The sequence below is a fragment of the Dipodomys spectabilis genome, unplaced genomic scaffold (assembly GCF_019054845.1).
Source record: "Dipodomys spectabilis isolate Male_0828 unplaced genomic scaffold, ASM1905484v1 ptg000067l, whole genome shotgun sequence".
Classification (NCBI taxonomy): domain Eukaryota; kingdom Metazoa; phylum Chordata; class Mammalia; order Rodentia; family Heteromyidae; genus Dipodomys; species Dipodomys spectabilis.
The window spans coordinates 5,610,503-5,629,669 of NW_024870744.1; the positions used below are offsets into that span (position 1 = coordinate 5,610,503).

At 48.4% G+C, this 19,167-nt stretch overlaps 2 protein-coding genes across 6 annotated transcripts in view; one reads left to right on the forward strand and one right to left on the reverse strand.

The window, feature by feature from the left end:
* The first annotated feature begins 1,326 nt into the window (after positions 1-1,326).
* Positions 1,327-6,324, forward strand: Spaca9 (sperm acrosome associated 9). 2 transcript variants are annotated; one of them, XM_042681222.1, is made up of 4 exons: positions 1,327-1,504; positions 4,559-4,761; positions 5,390-5,537; positions 6,268-6,324. In XM_042681222.1, exons 1-4 carry the CDS (start codon positions 1,355-1,357, stop codon positions 6,277-6,279), a joined length of 513 nt encoding a protein of 170 aa, XP_042537156.1. In that variant the 5' UTR covers positions 1,327-1,354; the 3' UTR covers positions 6,280-6,324. The 2 variants fall into 2 exon arrangements, with proteins under 2 accessions (XP_042537156.1, XP_042537154.1); XM_042681220.1 differs by lacking the exon at positions 6,268-6,324 and having other exon boundaries at positions 5,390-5,944.
* A 1,181-nt stretch (positions 6,325-7,505) lies between these two features.
* Positions 7,506-19,167, reverse strand: part of Tsc1 (TSC complex subunit 1) — a 68,256-nt gene continuing 56,594 nt past the window's right edge. For all 4 annotated transcript variants that reach the window (XM_042681047.1, XM_042681044.1, XM_042681045.1 and 1 more), the window contains exons 18-23: positions 18,092-18,274; positions 16,303-16,413; positions 15,336-15,458; positions 13,050-13,237; positions 12,804-12,965; positions 7,506-12,460 (exon numbers count right to left, since the gene is read on the reverse strand). In XM_042681047.1, coding sequence (XP_042536981.1) covers positions 11,944-12,460; positions 12,804-12,965; positions 13,050-13,237; positions 15,336-15,458; positions 16,303-16,413; positions 18,092-18,274 — 1,284 coding nt within the window. In that variant the 3' untranslated portion in view covers positions 7,506-11,943. The remainder of the gene's footprint in view (positions 12,461-12,803; positions 12,966-13,049; positions 13,238-15,335; positions 15,459-16,302; positions 16,414-18,091; positions 18,275-19,167) is intronic.

Genomic DNA, 19,167 nt, shown 5'->3' on the forward strand with positions numbered 1-19,167 from the left:
ATGCTGCCTTGAAAAGCAAAAAAAGAGACAAGAAAAAGTTTAAAAAGCTGTGACCCAAGAGCGCCTGCCTGTACTGGGGGTATAAAAAAAAAAAATATATATATATATATACACACACACATATATATATATGTATACATATATATGTACATATATGATCACTTAGCAATTTTATTTTCTTTTGCCACAGTTCTGAATCCTTTAAAATTATGTATTTTGTTCTTTGTAAACTTTTGGTCTTAAACTGCTCTTACTGAAGTACTTTTCTCTCCTGAATGTGCTGAGTTTTAGGCAGCACAGAGGTAAAACTTTTGCACCGAGTTTGGTGCCTACCTCCCCACCCCCCTTCTCTGCTGAGCCTGACTATGGGAGACACAGCAGAGAGCCACTGTGCCCAAGTGAGCCATTTCTGCTCCCTGGGGAGGAGAGCAAGGATATGGCAGGCATTCCATAAACAGGACCATGCCCCACTTCCCCTCCCCCTTTGTCCACTTTAGGGGTGAGGTGCCAAGTGTGGGGAGATTGAGCAGGAAGATCACTGGCCCTGGCCCAGGCCTGTCTCCAGGGAGCCGCAGCTGCTCTGTCTGTTGGCAGATGTGGTGCACACTCGTTAAATTTGCTCCACTGGGACTTATGGGGTGTGACTGTCAGGCCTCCCAGTGCTGTCCTGGTTTTGATTCATCCAGCTGTCATTTTGTGGAAACAATTTTCTGGTCCATCCTATTTCCTTTTACTCCTCTGCTCCAGCACCATTGCGGAGGGGGGGGGGGGGGGTCAAGGCTGCTGAGGGAGACAGAACACAACTGCCTCCCACTTGCAACCCCTCCTCATGCCTGGACGCCTGGAATGTGCCTTCCTCACCCAGCATCCTGTGTGGTCCTCTCCGCTTCCATGGTCTGGCTTGGGCCCCACTTGGGCATCACCTCCTCTATCCTGGCTCATGGTGGCACAGGCAAGGGTGGGGAGTACAAGGGTGCTAGCACCACGGGGAAGTGTGTGTGTGTGTGTGTAAAAGTGTCTGCAGACACTGAAGGCCAGAGCAAGCATCCAGCGCTCAGGGAAGGAAGTCACATTGCATGAGCGACACCATCCTTGACAGGAAAAGGGACAGAAGGGAGGCTTTGCTCTGTTGGGAACAACTTGGTGGATCTGGAGCAAATGCGTGTACGTAGCCTCTCAGGGCCTCAGTCTCCCCTCAGGGCTATGGGGAGCTGCTCAGAGCACACGAGAGGCCATTGCATATCCTCTCCAGAGGACCCTTGCTTCTGTAGCTGGCTTCCTTCACGTATGCGAGGCCTCCTCACGGTTCTTCTCCCCTCTAGGTTGCCTCCTGCCCTGTGGATGACCCTAGGAGATGACAATGAATGAGGTGAAAGAGTCCCTCCGCAACATTGAACAGAAGTACAAGCTCTTCCAGCAGCAGCAGTTCACGTTCATCGCAGCTCTGGAGCACTGCCGGGAGACCGCTCATGACAAGATCCGGCCCATTGCCAGCATCGAACAGGTGGCAGCCTGGCAAGGGCACGTGTAGGCCCCAGGGGCCCACCACACCCATTCCCTGGGCCTCTCAGCCCAGTCTCCCTTACTCCCAATGAAACAGCAGAGCCCCAAAAGAGGCATAATGGGGCCAGAGTCAAGACTCAGATCCTAACTAATGGGCTGAGACCCTTTTTCAACCCCCTACAAGATCTGAGAGTGAACAACAAGAGTTTAAAATGGGCATGAAAGACTCAGCCAGCCAAGCTTGAGCACAGGGCCTGAGCACGTCCCTGAGCTTTTGTGGTCAAAGCTAGCACTCTACTATTTGAGCCACAGCTTCACTTCTGGCTCTTGCTGGTTAATTGGAGATAAGAATCTCACAGACTTTTTTTTTTTTTTTAAACCCGGGCTGGCTTTGAACTGTGATCCTCAGATCTCAGCCTCTTGAGTAGCTAGGATTATAGGTGTGAGCACCTGTGGGGTACTTAGCAGCATCTTCCCCACCTGCTAATTTTTGTATGATTTCCCTTTTTTTTTTTTGTCGGTCGTGGGGCTTGAACTCTGGGCCTGGACGCTGTCCCTCAGCTCTTCAGCTCAAGGTGAGCGCTCTACCACTTGAGCTACAGCGCCACTTCCAGTTTTCTGGTGGTTTATTGGAGATAGGAGTCTCACGGTCTCTCCTGCCCAGGCTGGCTTTGAACCGCAATCCTCAGATCTCAGCCTCCTGAGTAGCTAGGATTACAGGCTTAAGCCACCAGTGCCCGGCGTTCCCTCCCATTTTTGACTTGAACAATAAGCAGAGAAACATCCACAGAAACCTCCATTTATATCTATTCATTGTCACACTGAGCTTACTGGTCTGTGTGTGTTTCCTTCAAGTATTTGAAAGGCAAATGGTTTCAATGTCCCAGAAGCTCAACCTTCCAAGAGTGCCAGGCAGGCTTTGACTCCAAAAGTAGCCTTAGTCCCACCCTACCTGAGCATCTGAATTGATGCTATGGCACACTAGGGAGAGAGTTTAGATTCACTGTTGGTTCTGTGTGTGTGTTCGTATTGGCCTTTCACTCTACCACTTGAGTCACACCTTCACTTCCTGACCCTGTGTTCGGACTCTCCATCTGAAGTGCTGTTTCTTTCCCTCTCTTCCCTCCCTGAACCAGGGGTTTCCCAAGGGGTTACCTGTTCACCACCAGGGAGCTCAGGGATATAGCTTTTGTGTTCATACAATCTAGGTTTCCCCTACTGCCTTTGCAGGCCCTTGTGCAGGCCTCAGCCATAGGAAATCCCAGACTGAGGTTTAGGGTGCTGGAGGAAGTAAGAGTTATACCTCCACTCATTACATGGTGACATAGTTGGCTTTGAATAGGTCAATTAAATGGCCAGTTCCAGCACCAGATCAGGCCTCCCACCCAGGCCTGGGGAGTCCAGGTAGTCCAGTAGAGAAAGACCCTGACCCAGGAAAGATCCCCATGCTATCAAGAAAGAGTTGAGGTCAGGCACTGGTGGCTCACACATGTAATCCTAGCTACTCACGAGGCTGAGGTCTGAGGATTGTGGTTCAAAGCCAGCCCAAGAGAAAAGCCCATGACACTTATCTCCAATTCACACACACACACACACACACACAGCAGAAGTGAAACTGTGTCTCAAGTGGTAGAATGCTAGTCTTGAGCAAAAAAGCATCCAGGCCCTGAGTTCAAGCCCCAGGACCAGCATACAAAAAAAGAAAAAAGGTGCTGATGGCTTATGCCTGCTGCCTAACTACTCAAGAGGCCGAGCCCTGAGGGTTGTATTTTAAAACCATCCTGGCTGGGCAAGTCTGTGAGACCCTTATCTCCAATAAACTACCAAAAAGTCAGAGGTGGGGCTGTGACTGAAGAGGTAGAAATCTTGTCTTGAGCACAAAAGCTAGGGAACAGCACCTAGGCCCTGAGTTCAAGTCTCAAGACTGGCACAAAAAAGGAAGAAGGACGGAAAGAAGAGCGGAAAAGTAGACCAAAGAACCAGTAATTTGTCTTGCCTAACTTTTTAAAGAAAGGTTTCCATATTTCCTAAATTTATTCACATGAGGTTTTTAAAGTTTTATTTGTGTTACTTAAGCTCCTGATCCTTTATTTTTTTTGGGGGAGGGGGGGTTCCGGTCGTGGACCTGAACTCTGGGCCTGGGCACTGTCCCTCAGCTCTTCACCCCAAGGCTAGCGCTCTACCACTTGAGCCACAGCACCACTTCTGGCTTTTTTCTTTTTGCTTATGTGGTACTGAGGAATCGAACCCAGGGCCTCATGCATGCAAGGCAAGCCCTCTACCACTGAGCCACCTTCCCAGCCGCAACTCCTGATCCTCTTTAAGAGTTGATTTTTCAATATGGATGTAGTGCAAAAGAGGCCACATTTTCTTCTCATGTGGATAATCTTTCTCTACCTTAGAAACAGCACAATCTGATGATGATGATGAATTCTCATTTGCCTCAGTGTGTGTCTCAGGGTCCCCAGAACATACTAGCCCCCCCCCTGGGTGTTTTAGGGGGTGAGTGCTCAGGAGTGTGAGCACTTGGCTAAACCACTTCCAGTGGTGCCCTGAGCTGGCTATTTCACTGTTCTAGACTCTAGCATATCTGTAAAACGAATGTCTAAAATAGGCCTGGGGCTCATGCCTGTAATCACAGCTATTCAGGAGGCTGAGATCTGAGGATCTTGGTTTGGAGTCAACCTGAGTAAGATAGTCTATGAGAGTCTTATTTCCAATTAGGTAGCAGATAGCCAGAGGTGGAGCTGTGGCTCAAGTGGTAAAGCACTAGCCTTGAGCAAAAAAATCCAAGTGAGAGCACAAGGCCCTGAGTTCAAGTGTCAGTACATACACACACACACATGCACGCACACGCACACGCACACGCGGCCAGGCCTAGAACAGCATTCTGCATGGAGCCTAGAACACATAATGGTGTTAGCTGTATGTCCTGATCCATCTGTTGAAGTGCTTAACTGCTGGCACCTCCCTGTGAACCTGGGGAGCTAGCAGGGAAGGGGGTGGCATTCCCTGGGGGCTGACAGCTCAGTTCACAGTATGCTGGCCTTGGCAGGTACAGAGCTACATGGACCATTACTGCAATAGTTCCACAGACCGGCGGGTGCTGCTCATGTTCCTAGACATCTGCTCTGAGCTGAACAAGCTCTGCCAGCACTTCGAGAACCTACACTCGGGCACCCCAGTCACCAACAACCTCCTCGAGAAGTGTAAAACCCTGGTTAGCCAGAGCAACGACCTGAGCTGCCTCAGAGCAAAGTAAGTCCCTGCCTGTCCTGTCAGCAGGGCCTCCATGACGGAGCCCTTGGAGATGTCAGGGGACTCTGAGCTGGTTCTCTTCTGTTGCTGAGGAACATGACTGCTGTCCATTAACCTACAAGAATGCCAGGCCCTGTGGCTCATCCCTGAAATCCTAGCTACTCAGGAAACTGAGATCTGAGGAATCGTGGTTTAAGGCCAGTCCAGGCAGGAAAGTCCTTGAGACTCCAATTAAGCACCAAAAAGGTGGAAGTGGAGCTGTGGCTGAAGTGATAGAACATTAGCCTTGACCAAAAAAAAGTGCAATGGTCCAATGTGCCCAACTCTCAGGGACCATAGTGCAATGGTACAATGTGTCAAGTCTCAGGGGAGCTCTGTGTGTGTGTGTGTGTGTGTGTGTGTGTGTGTGTGTGTGTGTGTATGTATTAATATATATTTTTGTTCTTAGCTCAGTCCATGTAGGCTCCTGCAAGCCATAGGTCAGTGGGGTTCTTAGCCCCATGTATTCTGAATCAGAACTTGTGGGGACAGAGTCCAGGTTGAAGACCCCATGGGGTGACTGCTGTGTGCAGGCTGGAGGCTGCCCGACCCCACACAAGTCTAGCCTCGCCCCCGCCCCACCATGCAGGTACCCGCACGACGTGGTGAACCACCTCAGCTGTGATGAGGCCAGGAACCACTACGGGGGCGTGGTCAGCCTCATCCCCATCATCCTGGACCTGATGAAAGAATGGATCGCCCACACAGAGAAGCTGCCCCGCAAAGTGCTGCAGCACGTGAGTGCGACCCTGTCTCACCAGGAAGCCACTGCGGGAGCCACTCAGCTTGTGCGGACCTCAGACACCCAGTTAAGGAAACAGGAGAAACAGGAGTGTAGGCAACTGGCAAAAGACAGCTTCAAACCTAGAGGGACTAAAGATGAAGGACATTCAAAGCCCCCCTGGAGGCCCCCTGGTGGGAAACTAACTCAAAGCCAGGGACCTGCTCCACCAGTCAAGTAATATGGTTGATCCATTCTCATTAGCACTTAGCCCACGCTATAAACCCCAAAGGGGGATGATACATTGTTGAGAATTTCCTGCTTTCACTTCTAACTTTTCTGTAAGCTCTGAGCTGGCTGGAGTGTCCCCAACTCCATGAATTGCCCGAATAGGACGTTGGTAGAGGGTATCTCTGAGGAAGGGTGCAGATGCCAGGTCCTGCATGTACCAAGGCCACCACGGCGCCTGAAGGCAAGGCAGCATCTCCCTGTCTGACAGGGATGCTTCCGCTGTCAGAATGCAGGGAGAGTGGATAGGCTGACCTCTTCAGTGTGTTCAGTTCCCTGGGCCAAAGCAAAGCGATGAGTCTCCTTGGGAGATGAAACCCATAGCAGAAGCTAGGATCTCATTGTGTGGCTCAGGCCTGGTTTTCACAGCCTAGAGAAGGGCCAAACACTGTAAAATATGTCCTTGGCTTCTACATTTGCCAGAAGTAAGGTCTGACTGTTGGTTTTTCCCTTCACAGGGGACGACTTAGCTTCTGTACTGTTGCTTCCTCGGGGGGGACAGTCAAAAATAAAAAATGTTTTACCACCTCTCTGCCTGCATTGGTCTCCTGAAAGAAAATCTGTATCTCTCCTAAGGCAGCACAGGACACCTGGCTGTGCCAGGTCCCAGTGACTCATGCCTGTAATTCTAGCTACCCATGAGGCTAAGATCTGAAGGTCTGGGTTCTAAGCCAGACTAGGCAGAAAAGTCTGTGAGATTCATCTCCATTTAACCAGCAAAAAGCTGGAAGCTGAAATGTGGCTCAAGTGGTAGCTAGCCTTGAACAAAAAAGCCAAGAGAGCGCAAAGCCCTAGCGCATCGCGCACGTGCGCTCTCTCTCTCACACACATACACACACACCAGCAAAGCCCTTGCAGACATCAGAGTACCACTGCAGACAAGTGGGCACCCACCTCCAAAGGGCTCTACCTGTAGGAGTCACTTACCACAGGTCTATGGAGGGCAGCTTCTAGCTGTTTATCCAAGCCTGTAATGTAACCCCTTGAGACACCTGTTTAGACAAAACAAACAAAACAAAACAAAAAAACCCAAACAGTAACAACAACCAAAAAACCCTCTGAATTTGCTAGACAAATTTATAAACTGCCCTCTCCACGGAGCTGTTCCAGCCATTAAGATGGGCAGTGCAGGACTGAATGGCAGACATGGCTGGGCCGAGAAACCATGCAGGGACGCAGGCTTCATCATCGTCACTTTCTACTGGCCTCAGGCCAGGCGATCAGGAGCAGGGGGATCTCGAACTCCTCCTGTAAAGGTCGTCGTCCACAGTTTGCTGAATGACTGAAGAGTAAGGAAGAGGTGGAAAGCCGGTGCTGTTGGTGGCTGCACACGTGTGTGGGTTCAAGGTTAGTAAGCACTCAACAAAATAAATGTCCTTTGGGTTCCACCAAAGGACTCCATGAAACTACCTGGCTGGCTTCTCAGGACCAAGACAGAGAGCCAGCTGGGTGGCTCTGCAGACCTGCAGCTGCCTGGCTTTTAGGAGGGTTTCTCCTCTCCACATGCCACTCTACAGAGGAGCATGAACGAGGCAGATGGGTTGTCTGTGCCGTGGGCAGTCTGTTAGAACACAAAGGCTCTTAGAAGCCATTTACACGTCCTCCTCCAGCACCCAGGTAACCCCACTGCAGGCCCAAGGTTTCCATACCCTGGACACAAGGCCAGCGGAAACTGCTATACATCACCACAGCAGAGTAGTGCAAAACAATAAATTTTTATTTGTTCACAGTTAAACACAAGCAACTGCCTTGACATTTTAGAACATTCTAAGGACAGCAAACCCTTTGATTCCAATTTCCACTCACTGAGATTGTACCATGTTCTCTTGCAGTCTGTATTTATGGCATCTGATGTGGACTGACGTGCTTTTGAGGTGAAGGTGAGAAAGTTTAATCCTTTTGAGAAGAGGCAACTTTTCTCCATTTCACTAAAAGCAGTCAAAACATCGGATTCCATTCACTGATGGGATCCTTTAAACCGCATTAGCCGCCTATGGTTCATCATGATTGAGTTATAAAACTAGATTATGTCTTAGCAAAATCTGTTCCTCCGTAATGTATTTGTGGTCCATAGTTGTCTCCTCGAGTGAGCACTGATTCATCCTAGTGCAAGAGCCTGGCTGCCTCTGTGATGAGCCAGGCATGTGCTGTACAGAGCGGCACCAGACCCTCCCGTCCAAACACTGTGCAAGGTAGGGGAGCAGAGGGAGGGGCTGCTCAGGGGCCCTTCAATGCTTGAAAGATCTGTTCCGCTGGCTAAACTAGCCTACTCTCCTGGAGCATGGAGAAGGTTGCGGCACTGGGAGGGGTAGACAGCTTCTTGGCCTTCGTGAACTCATTTTGAGGCCAAAAGCCAAGGGCGGTGCAGGTTTCCCTCATGGCGGTAGCCCCCCCCCCCCATCCCCACCCCAGAGGTGAGCATTACTGGCTGCAGGGCACGAAGGTGAGAGATGAGGAACGCCGCTCCCAGGGCGTACTGGGAAGCCTGATGGAAATAAGAAGCCTGTTCTGGCCTAAACTTGTTCTTTAACCTTCACGAAAAAATTGAAATCACGGAAAATGGAGGACTGCAGCAATCCAGGGGAAGGGGACAAGGCCATGACACAGACCTCTGGATGTAAACAGATACACAAACCTCTTCCTACTGGCTTCCTTTTCCAATAATCCCTGCAGGTCAGTTTCAGGGCCTGGACCTCAGGAGGGCACCATCCAGATCACTGCAAACATGGCTGCTTGCTTCCTAGAGGGCCACTGGATGGGGCCAGGCTTCTCCTGGACCACACAGAGTGCCCAAGAGGGTGGGTGACACTCCATCTGCACTGCAGTGCGGGCCAGGCCTGTGCAGTGCCAGACCTCCCTCCAGCTTATCCACAGTGCCTCCTGCCCTGCCCTGACTGCCCAATAAGAATACTAGCATCCTCCCGTGGTGCTTTCCTTTGTGCTTCAGTTCTTTCTGGCTTCCCATAGTGTTTGGTGCAAAGTCCCACTAGCTGGTCCATGCACACTTCAGTTCTGTTACACAGAAATGCATGCCGGGCTTTCTTACTGCCAATTGTGTTCCAATTCCCAGGCCTGTCCATCCCACGCCACTATGGATATCCTCTGAACAACTGCTACAACAACAACTCTTTCTGCACTGAGAACTCCAGATGCTGCCGCAAGTGGCCAGAGCCAGGCACCTGTTGCCTGTTGCACTGCTTCCGCCCAGGGAGGCACTGGCCTCTGGCTATGGGCAGGCAACATGGGGACAGGGGCTAACTTTTCAAACTGCCAGTGGCTCCCAGGCCTTTTTCCTGGGTTATGATGGTTCTAAGAATAGTTTTACTATTTCCCCCTAATCACATCACATTCAGCAAGAACCTTCTGCAGCTGATTCCCAAGGTTAGGCAAGTCTTCTCTCCTGAAGGCTGTTGGCAAACCTAGAGAAGCCACCTGTCTTACCCAATGTTCCGAACACTGAGCTCCAAGGACACCTCTTAAAATCTCGAGCCAGTTTTCTTATGTTCACATATCTGTTCCCATAGCAACAGTGTTTGTGGACTTTCTGTGGAAGTTCTATCAGATACCAGCGTGTGCTGATGGACTGAGGTGGGCTCAGGAACTCCTTTTTGTCCACTTCTCCTTCCTGCTCTCTCACCCCCAAAATGATACTGCAGTGTTCCTTCTGGACACAGTCCGTGCTGCATGAGGCACAGATTCCAGGCTTCCCAGCTCACACTGACCCCAGATGGTGTCAGAAGGGAAATCTGAGTAACTTACGCATGTCAGCCATCACAGTGCTGGCTCCCAGTTGTTTGCACCTACCAAGCTACTTAATCAGTTTCAAGACAGACCTGACCTATTACATTATTTTTTCTAATACCTTTGCCTGAGCCTCAAATGCCTGTCAGAAGCTCCTCCCATCTCCTATCACTTTTTCATCCTCAAAATAAATGCTTGCAACTGTCAAGTGAACCCACTGAGTCCAAGCATCTATAGCTCTCAGAATAAAACTAGTTGAAATAAATCTGTGGTCTTCTAGAACTCAAAAGAGCACGAGCTGGAGTGCACTGGGAGGACTGGCTGCATAGCCAGGTATGGACACCCACACTGGAGGACCAAGCTGAGGGGCCCGGCAGAGCCTCAGAGGGGCTTCCTCTACCTCAGCCCACTCTACTATGCTGGGACCCTCGATTCAGGCCTCCAGCCTCCCTTCCCTGTATCTCACAAGCTGTCCATTTAAAGTAGCTTGTTCTTTCTTAGACTGCCTCCTTTCCTTTGCCATTTAAGGAGAAGCTTTGCTCTAGGAAGGGGGAAAGCAAATAAAACCAGGTTCAATAGTTCACCTGTAGCATTTTTCTCTTTCTGAATTTGTTCACACTATCCTTTTCTGAAATGGAACCAGAAAAACTACAATGTATTGGATTGTAAGCTTTCCTTTGGACAAAGCTGAATTAGAAGTGTGGCATCTCCAGTACCTCACTCTGGACATCCAGTGGCAATGGCCGGCCTCTGCGGGCTGAACAGTCAGCGGGCACCAGAAATCCTGACCCCAACTGGTCTTCAGCTGGAATTGCCATGGTGACACAGAATGTCATGTGGTCCAGCTGTCTTTAGTTAGGGAAGCTAGAGTATTTACTGCCACACTCAAAAAAAAAAAAAAAAGTCCACCCTCATACGCTGTAAGCTTTCATACGGAGTAAGATTTTGTACCATTACAGTTTTTCAACTTCTTCATGGCTGAACCTTTCGATTCTATTCTTTTCACATAAAGAATAGAAACAGGAAAGCCTAGTTCATTGGCTCTTTCCTGACAAACCTCTGCTTGCCTGGGTGGGAATACCAGGCAACAGTTCTTAGGCTTCTAGCATTTATTTCAGGAGCATATGTCGAGATTGTGTCCTTTGCTGCTGACTGGTGGGACGTCAGGAGCACGTGGGGCAGGGTCCAGGCAGTCAGACCTCATCAATACCCTCCTGGGTTCTGCTCTGCCATTCCTAACAGGGGAAAAGTGGGGGCAACACGAAGCTCCCAGCAATCAGCTTTGAAAGTCAGAACTGGTGGGAAAAGCTGCTACCTTTGCCCAGAAAAGCTGCTACCTTTGCCCAGAACTTACTATCATGAATCAGCCCTGAGCCTGAGAAATGCTGGTCACATAAACTCAAGACAACCTTCAGAGCCTCTTTGCTGCGGCTGCATCACAAAGCAGCTGACACATACAACTGGTGCAGGTGAACTCAAGGGGAAGCTGACAAGCCAAAGGGGTAACCAATGGCTCAGCCCAAAGGAATACTTTCACACCTGCAAGAGCTTCACTGGCATCTCCCCTTGCTGCCTGCAGAGAATAAGACTACCACCTACATGCCCACCTATGGGCAGCATGGTACCCGCATTCAAGCAAATACCAAATAAATAAGAGGTAGTGGGGGAAGGAGGGACAAGAGCTTTCCCAAAGGGCAAAGAAGTGCAGCCTCCACAGTGCCAGCTACACTGTCAAAACAACAGGCATTTGTTCACACTGAACTTTCAAGAAAGCCTATCAGAACCGCCAAAAGAATGTAAGGGTGAATGAACCATTGCTTTTCTAGATCTGCTGCTTTAGATGCTGAACTTCAAAAAGATATCAGTGAAAAGCAGTGCCAAGTCTCCTGTAAAAGCCTTCACATGACAATAACCAGCTTTGCAGGCTATGTCCTTCTGGAAGGGACAACACTGGACTTACCTGCAGTACCGCCAACTGCCTGGTCTAACCACGAGCCACCGTTATCTGAGCTTCAGGAAAGCAGAGAGTGGTGTGTTGGACTCACGATGAAATTTGGCCTCATATTGCACAGGTTCGATGGATGAAACCATTTGGGGGAAAGGAAGGAGGAAAATAAAGCTACTAAGGAACACACCACTGGCCCTCCATTAGTACAAGCTGCTAGGCAAATGAAAGACAGGTGTGGGGTGGGTGAGGGGAAGGTTAAGAGGCATTTCAATGCCAGATCCAAAAACCATTCTGCATTCGGTCAGCTACCAAAAGGACCTCTGTCTCATTTTCACCACACGTGAGCAGCCACGCAGACCCTGGAAATGGGAAAGCCTTGAACGTGCATTCACACCTCCTGTTCTATGCCAACGAGATGCAAGTTAACACTGACTGACCCTCCTCCTTAGCTGTGTTCGTGATGACTCTCATTGTAGTCCATAATACGAAGCTGTCCAACACTGTCCGGGGCTGGGGGAGACAGATGGGGACCATCTAGGTTGAGGGGACTCTTGGCTTCCACACCTGAGTCTTTGCCCTGTTCTGTCTTTAGAGTCTCAGAAAGGCTACTGATGGTCATGCCGTCTTCATCACACTGGCTCTCGCTCTTGTTACGGAATAGCTCCCGGGCCTTCATGCCCAGGAAGCTTTTGGAACTGGGCAGTGAGCCCACTGTTGGGATGCTGGTGGAGGGCTCGCCCACAGTGGTGTCCCACCAGCTGCTCAACGGGCCTGCCTTCTGGCTTGGGGGCTTCTCTGGGGTAGAAAGCTCACTGCTGCTGCTGCTGCCTCCAGCTCCTCTAGCTCCATAACTGCCCCGGATACCACTGGGCCTGGGGGTCTTGGCCTCACCGTTGTGCCCAGATGCCTCTTCGTTGTGCCCTGCCACGGAATCTGAGCAGCCGTCATTACAACAGTCAAGCCTGTAAAAAAGATCCAAGGAGGAAAAAAGGAGTTGGTGACTGTGGCATCCAATGGGAGCTGTGCAATTACTGGATCCTCCATGGAACCTGAACTCTGCTTGCCTGCTCTGTTTTGCAACAACAAAGCCAGTCAAGAGTCTCATCAAGAGAAACTTAAGCATGACTCGTGAGTCTGGATGGCAGTCTACAATACAAGCAGCAGATCAGGAGGCAAGTTAGTGAAGGCAACTCTCTGAAAAGGAGCGGGTTGAGTGCTACAGCCCTGACCAGAGGAACTGCCATGCCCCAGGCCACAACACGATCCACCTTCATCACAAGCTTTGTTGAAACTCTTAGCTCCTACCTTTCTTCCGCTGCCTCTGCTGCCTCTGCTTTTTCCTCATCAAGTTTTTGCACGAGGTCATCTTTCTCCAACCTGCCATACAAGTCTAAGATCTCCAACTCAAACATCTGGGTGATCCGTTTCTGAGTCTCATACCTGCTCTCTGCGGCCAGCAGCTGTCCGCTGAAAGACACAGACCCACCGGAACATGAAGGGTGTACTTCATAAAGAGCCCATCATTGCCCGGTCCTTTCTGATGAAAGTTACCTTGCCTGGCTCTTGACATCCTCCAGGTATTTCTTCTGTTCTAGAAGAAGATGGTCTTTCTTGGCCAGAAGAGATTCCAGTTCCAAAATCCGTTTCTGGGAGGTATCGAGCCTCTGATTCTGCTGGAGAACGTGGCTTCTGTTTTTTTCTAGCTCTTTCCGATATGCTGCTTTCATCATTTCTACTTCCTAAAAAAGAGATTGGAGAAAATTAACAAGCCATATCTACTCTGAAAGCCATATCATCAATGTTGAGAAGACACTGCACGTGGTAGAAAGATGAATGAGGTAACTCTCTGGAAAGCAAGTTGGTGAATATTAACCCAGTGACCCTTCCTTGAGATCTAACCCTAAGGAAAGTACCTTGCCATGAATTGGTTTCTTAGGAAGGTAATAAATCATAAGGTGTAAGGAAGTGAACTTTCGCCATAGCAACCTGACCTGGAATCTAACGGGGAAATCCAATACTTTCGGGTATAGCATATCATGGACTGAGGCTCTGAACTGGCTGGCAGACAATGTGGCTGCATCAGTTGTGCTGCATGGCTCCAGTCTTCAGCACAGGCTATGTGACCAGCTCTGACATTTACCTAAGCAACAGCAGTCAGCCCTCTCACACAGAGCTCTACTCAACTAACCCAAAATGGGAAATAATTTTTAAAATGGTGTCTGTGCTGCATATGGACATACTTTCTGGTCATTACACCCTGTAACAACTATTAATGCAGCACTGACACTGTATCAGGTACTTCTATGTGATGAGAGATGATTAAAGTATGAATGAGGATCCGAATGGATTAACTATAAACACCATGCCATTCTATATGAGGGAATTGACCATCTGTGCGTATGGCTATCTGTGGGACCCTAATACAAGGTATTGAACCAGGAATACCCATGTGCTCTTATTGCCCCTCACCAGCCTGACCAGCCCTTCTCTACTTTACTCTCCTCCACTGGATGAATGAGTACGTCCAGGCTCCAGGCCCAGAGGCCAAGCCTGGCCAGTTTAAGACTATGACAGGGTAGAAATGAGCAGCACTCAGTCCTGGAAGGATGGAAGTATGTAGAACATTTCTGGGAAAGGTTTCTCACAGACCAAGACCAACAAGAAGAAACCTTCTCCTCTTCCTTAAGATATCACAGTGTCTTCCTAGGACATGTGTATACGTAAGTACACAGCTGGCAAGTGTAAGCACAGCTAGCCAGAGAATACTAAGGCTGACAGGTAACTAGAGCAGGCAGTGGCATGAGAAGAACCTAGTTCCTGGATGTTCTTTCCAAACTGCCAACCTGACTAACCTGGGACTTCTTGTCAAGAGAAACAATAAAACTCTGTGGCAAATCAGTGTCTGACTTACTAAAGAAAGTATCCTGACTAATAAATCAAGATATCATCATCACCACTGTAAAACACACCCCAAAGAGTCTGAGGTTGCCCAATATAACCCTACCTCTCTGAAGCTGTCAAAAACATGTTTCAGCAAACACCTTTCAGAGGTCTCTTTAGTCTGTTCACCACCTTTCTTCTCCCAAAGCCCTTCTGTCTCCAAAATAAGTAAGCTGGTTTCTAGAGAGAAAGTTCACATTTAACATCCTCCCAGAGGCTGAGTCCGGATCTAAGGCTGAGAGGAGCTGAGAAACAAGGAGCAATTCAACTATGAAAATTAAGTTTCCCTCATTCTAAGATGACGGTCTCCATTTGGCCAAAAAAGATGCTTTAGAAAGTATAAGCCCAAGAAACCCTAGAAGCCCATGTGTGATGGAGGAACTAGTGACAGGAAGCGTCTGAGCATTTACTATTAAAATTCCATTCCCAGTTCCTTCACTAACATTACCCGAGGCTATCAGTAAAGTGACATGGAACTTCTGTCTCTACGCCACTGGTGAGGCACTAATTAATGTACGAGCGTCCCATTGTTGGCCTTGTTGCCAGGACTGCACGACCACAGGCAGAAACGAGACACACCATGAAAAGGAAGAAAAGATGGCGCATACCAGTGCACCCTACCCACATCCCACCCTCATCTCTTCTGGATGTCCCTGGAGGGGGCATGGAGAAGAAAGGGAGAGAAACACCTTCACACCTACTCTGCAGCAATACCCCAAAGCCACACAACAAGGAGACAGGCAGGCACTCCCATGATGGCTTGGCCGTGTGTGCAGCAGGGCGGGGGGTGGGGTGGGGATGATATAGTGGAACAGCCATTCCATGTGATGGGCTGCCTGGGTCTGCAAAGCTTTTCCAGCTCAGTCCCACACCCCTAACCCACACAGAACCCCATACCTTGGTGGTATCCGAATGCTTGCTCTGCAACTGCTCCAGATACAGCTCGTTGACCTCCCCAAGCACCAATAGCTGCCTGTTTAAGAATTCCATCTGCTGCTGGACCGACTCACTATTTGAGAGCTAATCAAAACAAAATAAGCAAGGTGAAAATCCAATAACCCCAAATGAGCAAATAGGTATTAAACAGGGAACCATCAGGAAGCTTAAGTGCCTCAAGCTAGGGCACAGTGAGCAGGGCCCATGATTCCCAATACTCTGACAGTATGGCTGGTAGGGCAGGAGGCACCCAAAGGCAATGCAAATGGACTTCAAAACTATACTAAAAAGAAGCATAAAATGAATCTCATCACCCAGAAAACACTGGAGCAGACAGGCAGAATATAGGATGGAGCTAGAGGAAAATCACCTATTTCTGAGTAACAACCCCAAAGTGTGGGTGGTATCACAGTCCCCAAACTGTAATATTATCTACTTACGTGAACAAGGTGTCAAGAATGGGTTCCATGGAGGCTGGGAAGATGGCTTAGTGGTAGAGTGCTTGCCTAGCATGCATGAAGCCCTGGTTTGATTCCTCAGTACCAAATAAACAGAAAAGGCTGGAAGTGGCTCTGTGGCTCAAGTGATAGAATATAAACCTTGAGTACAAGAAGCTAAGGACAGTGCTCAGGCCCTGAGTTCAAGCCCCAGGACTGGCAAAAAGAAAAAAAGAAGAAGAAAAGAAAACAAAGAGTTCCATGGGACATGCATGGCCCAGAGCTCAGTGGAGGCTTCTCTGCTGTGGGGCTATGTGTCCTACCCACTCACTGACAGTAACATGGAATGAATCTAGACATTGCCAAATAGTCCCCAGAAAATGGGGAAAGGGAACAAAATCCTTTACTGCTGTTTCCCCGACACAGATACTCAATTAATATACCTGTCCCATCTGAAGGAAGAAGGGCAAAAGGTATGTCTTATGTCTTACCTTTTGAGAAACCTGGCTGAGCAGCAGCTCCGTGTGACACACCTTGTTATTGGCCTTCTTCAGCTCTATCCGCAACTCTGCAATCATATTCCTACAGTCCTCCAGCTTTGTCTACCAAAGAGATATGGTTGTGAAGTTAAGGCATCACTGATAGGCCAGTCCTCTTGTTTGCTGGGTGAAGAATGGGCATGCCTCATTCTCCAACTGCTTTCCTATTCCTGACTTACTCGAGTCCCCTTTCTTTCCTTTTCTGTCTTTTCCTTCCTTCTTGCTCTCTTTCTTATGTCTTTTTTCTTTTCCTTTTTTAATATAGGGTTTCACTATGAGTCCCAGGTGGCCTGGAACTTGTTATGCAGCCTGAGCCTCCCAAGTGCTGAGATTATGGGTGTGCAGACCACACCTGGCATTTGACTTTTTAATTTTAAAAAGTTGTGGTTGATTTCTTAGTTCCTTCCTATTTAACAACAGGAAAAAGAGACCCGGTACTTGCAGTTCCCAAACTGTATGTAAAAGAGCCCTGAGGCTATCTATGCAGCAAACAGAGATCTGCCAAGCCCTTGTGCTTTTTTGAAGGGAGCACAGCGCCATCTGTGGGTCAGCATGTGCACTTACAACTAGGCAGAGGATATACAGGGCAGTAGTAGATAGTACTGAATATTTGCGAATAATGTCGTACCTTGCAAAACCTGTCTTTTTGGTGAACATGGTGATTTAAAAAAAAAGCACCATAGCCGGGTGCCGGTAGCTCACACCTGTAATGCTAGTTACTCGGGAGGCTGAGATCTGAAGATCGCAGTTCAAAGCCAGCCCAGGCAGGAAATTCTGTGAAACTCTTATCTCCAATAAACCACCAGAAAACCGGAAGTGGCGCTGTAGCTCAAGTGGTAGAGCTCTAGCCTTGAGCTGAAGAGCTGAAAGACAGCGCTCAGGCCCAGAGTTCAAGCCCCCCAACCGAAGAGGGGAAAAAAGCATCATGAATAGCAGATATAGAAAAGAAAATGAAGCCGGGCGCCAGTGGCTCACGCCTGTAATCCTAGGTACTCAAGAGGCTGAGATCTGAGGATCATGGACAGGAAAGTCCATGAGATTTATTTGTCTCCAATAAACTACTCAGAAAAGGCCAGAAGTGGCACTATGGCTCAAGTGGTAAAGTGCTAGCCTTTAGCACAGAGAGGCTCAGAGACAGAGCACAGGCCCTTAGTTCAAGCAGGACCAAAACCAAAAAAAAATAATAAAGTTGTATGATACCAACAGGTGTACATGTGCACAGGTTACTTAAATATCAGATTTAAAATAGTTTAAATATATACGCAGTACTTTAAGGCATCTGTTAAATCATTAGGCCATCCACACTCATTGAGTTCTTCAGACCTACTTACTTAGTGGTACTGCCAAGTATTTCTTTTGACTCAAGAGTGCCAGGGCACTAAGGGAGCCATGAACCAAGAAAGTTGGGAAATTTATCTGCCATTTCAGAGAAGAAAATATTCAGTTCAGTTAAGCTGAATAAGACGACAACACTGGGGCTGGGAAGGTGGCTCAGTGGTAGAGCGCTTCCCTTGTATGCATGAGGCCCTGGGTTCAATTCCTCAGCACCACCTAAGCAGAAAGAAAAAAGCCGGAAGTGGCGTTATGGCTCAAATGGTAGAGTGCTAGCCTTGAGCTGAAGAGCTGAGGGATAGCGCCTAGTCCCAGAGTTCAGGCCCCACAACCGGACCCCCCCCCCCCCCAAAAAAAGAGGACAACACTTATCAAGTTGTGTCTCCTTCCAATCCGCTGTAGTTTTTACCTGTAACTCCTGGCTCTGGTTGTAGAATTCTTCGCGGTCATGTTGTAGCTGGCGGATCTGGCTGTGAAGCTGGGTTACCACTGTGTCACGCTGCTCTTGAAGTTGACTGTATCTGGCTTGTTCTTTCTGCAGACTCACCTTCCATATCTGGATGTCTTTCTCTTGCAACTTCAACTGATCTTTCTAGCAGAGACCAGAGATGCCATTATATTAGCTGCCATCCAGCATAGGTGGTGATGCTCAAGGGTAACGCATACCATAAACATTTCTCCAGTGATCACTCAACTCACCTTAGAACTACTCAAGAGTCTCAGAGCTCACTCTTATCCTAGCTTTAGATCAGGCTTTTCCAAATTTCACACTTGGCAAATGGATCTTAAGTTGCTTAAGAGAGTTTTCTCAGGTATAAACATCTCTGATGCTCTCAAAAGTCCTAGCTATCAACATTGGAATGAGGCCTCTAATATGCAGCACTGGTAAAGTTCGCTAAAATGCTAAAATTTACCAAATGCTTACAGTGCGCCAGGCACAGTAGTGAGCCAGCATGATCCTAGCAACTGAAGAGGCTGAGATCTGAGAATCATGGTTCAAAGTCAACCTGGAGAGGAAAGTCCCCAAGACTCTTATCTCCAGTTAACCAACAGAAAACCAGAAGTAACACTATGGCTCAAAGTGGTAGAGTGGCTAGCCTTGAGTGAAAAAGTCAGAGATAGCATACAGATAGTCCTGAGTTCAAACCCCATGACCAAAAAAACAAAACAAATCAGTAATGAAGCTTCAGAAGGCCTGATTACTTTTCTGAGATAACAACTGGTAGAGCCAGCATTGAAATTGCTATGCCTATGACATCATTCATGCTTCAGTTCTATGTCATGAATTAGCTCTACGGGGGTTAGTTTCATATCAGAAGAAAGAAAACACAGCTTTGGACCTTTTCTATCATCATAGTCAATTACAGGCAAACACAAAGTCACTTGTCCCATGGTTTCTGAGAATTAGGAGGGAATTGTGAGATCTATTATTCACATTTAACCTTCAGTGCCATCCACTGCAGTGAGCATGACAAGACTCTGATT

Excerpts from the sequence above, each read along its gene's own strand:
- Spaca9 (XM_042681220.1), top strand. The coding sequence starts at position 1,355 with ATGACAATGAATGAGGTGAAAGAGTCCCTCCGCAACATTGAACAGAAG. Across the intron at positions 1,505-4,558 it reads CCATTGCCAGCATCGAACAG|GTACAGAGCTACATGGACCA; the intron begins GTGGCAGCCTGG and ends TGGCCTTGGCAG. Across the intron at positions 4,762-5,389 it reads CTGAGCTGCCTCAGAGCAAA|GTACCCGCACGACGTGGTGA; the intron begins GTAAGTCCCTGC and ends CCCACCATGCAG.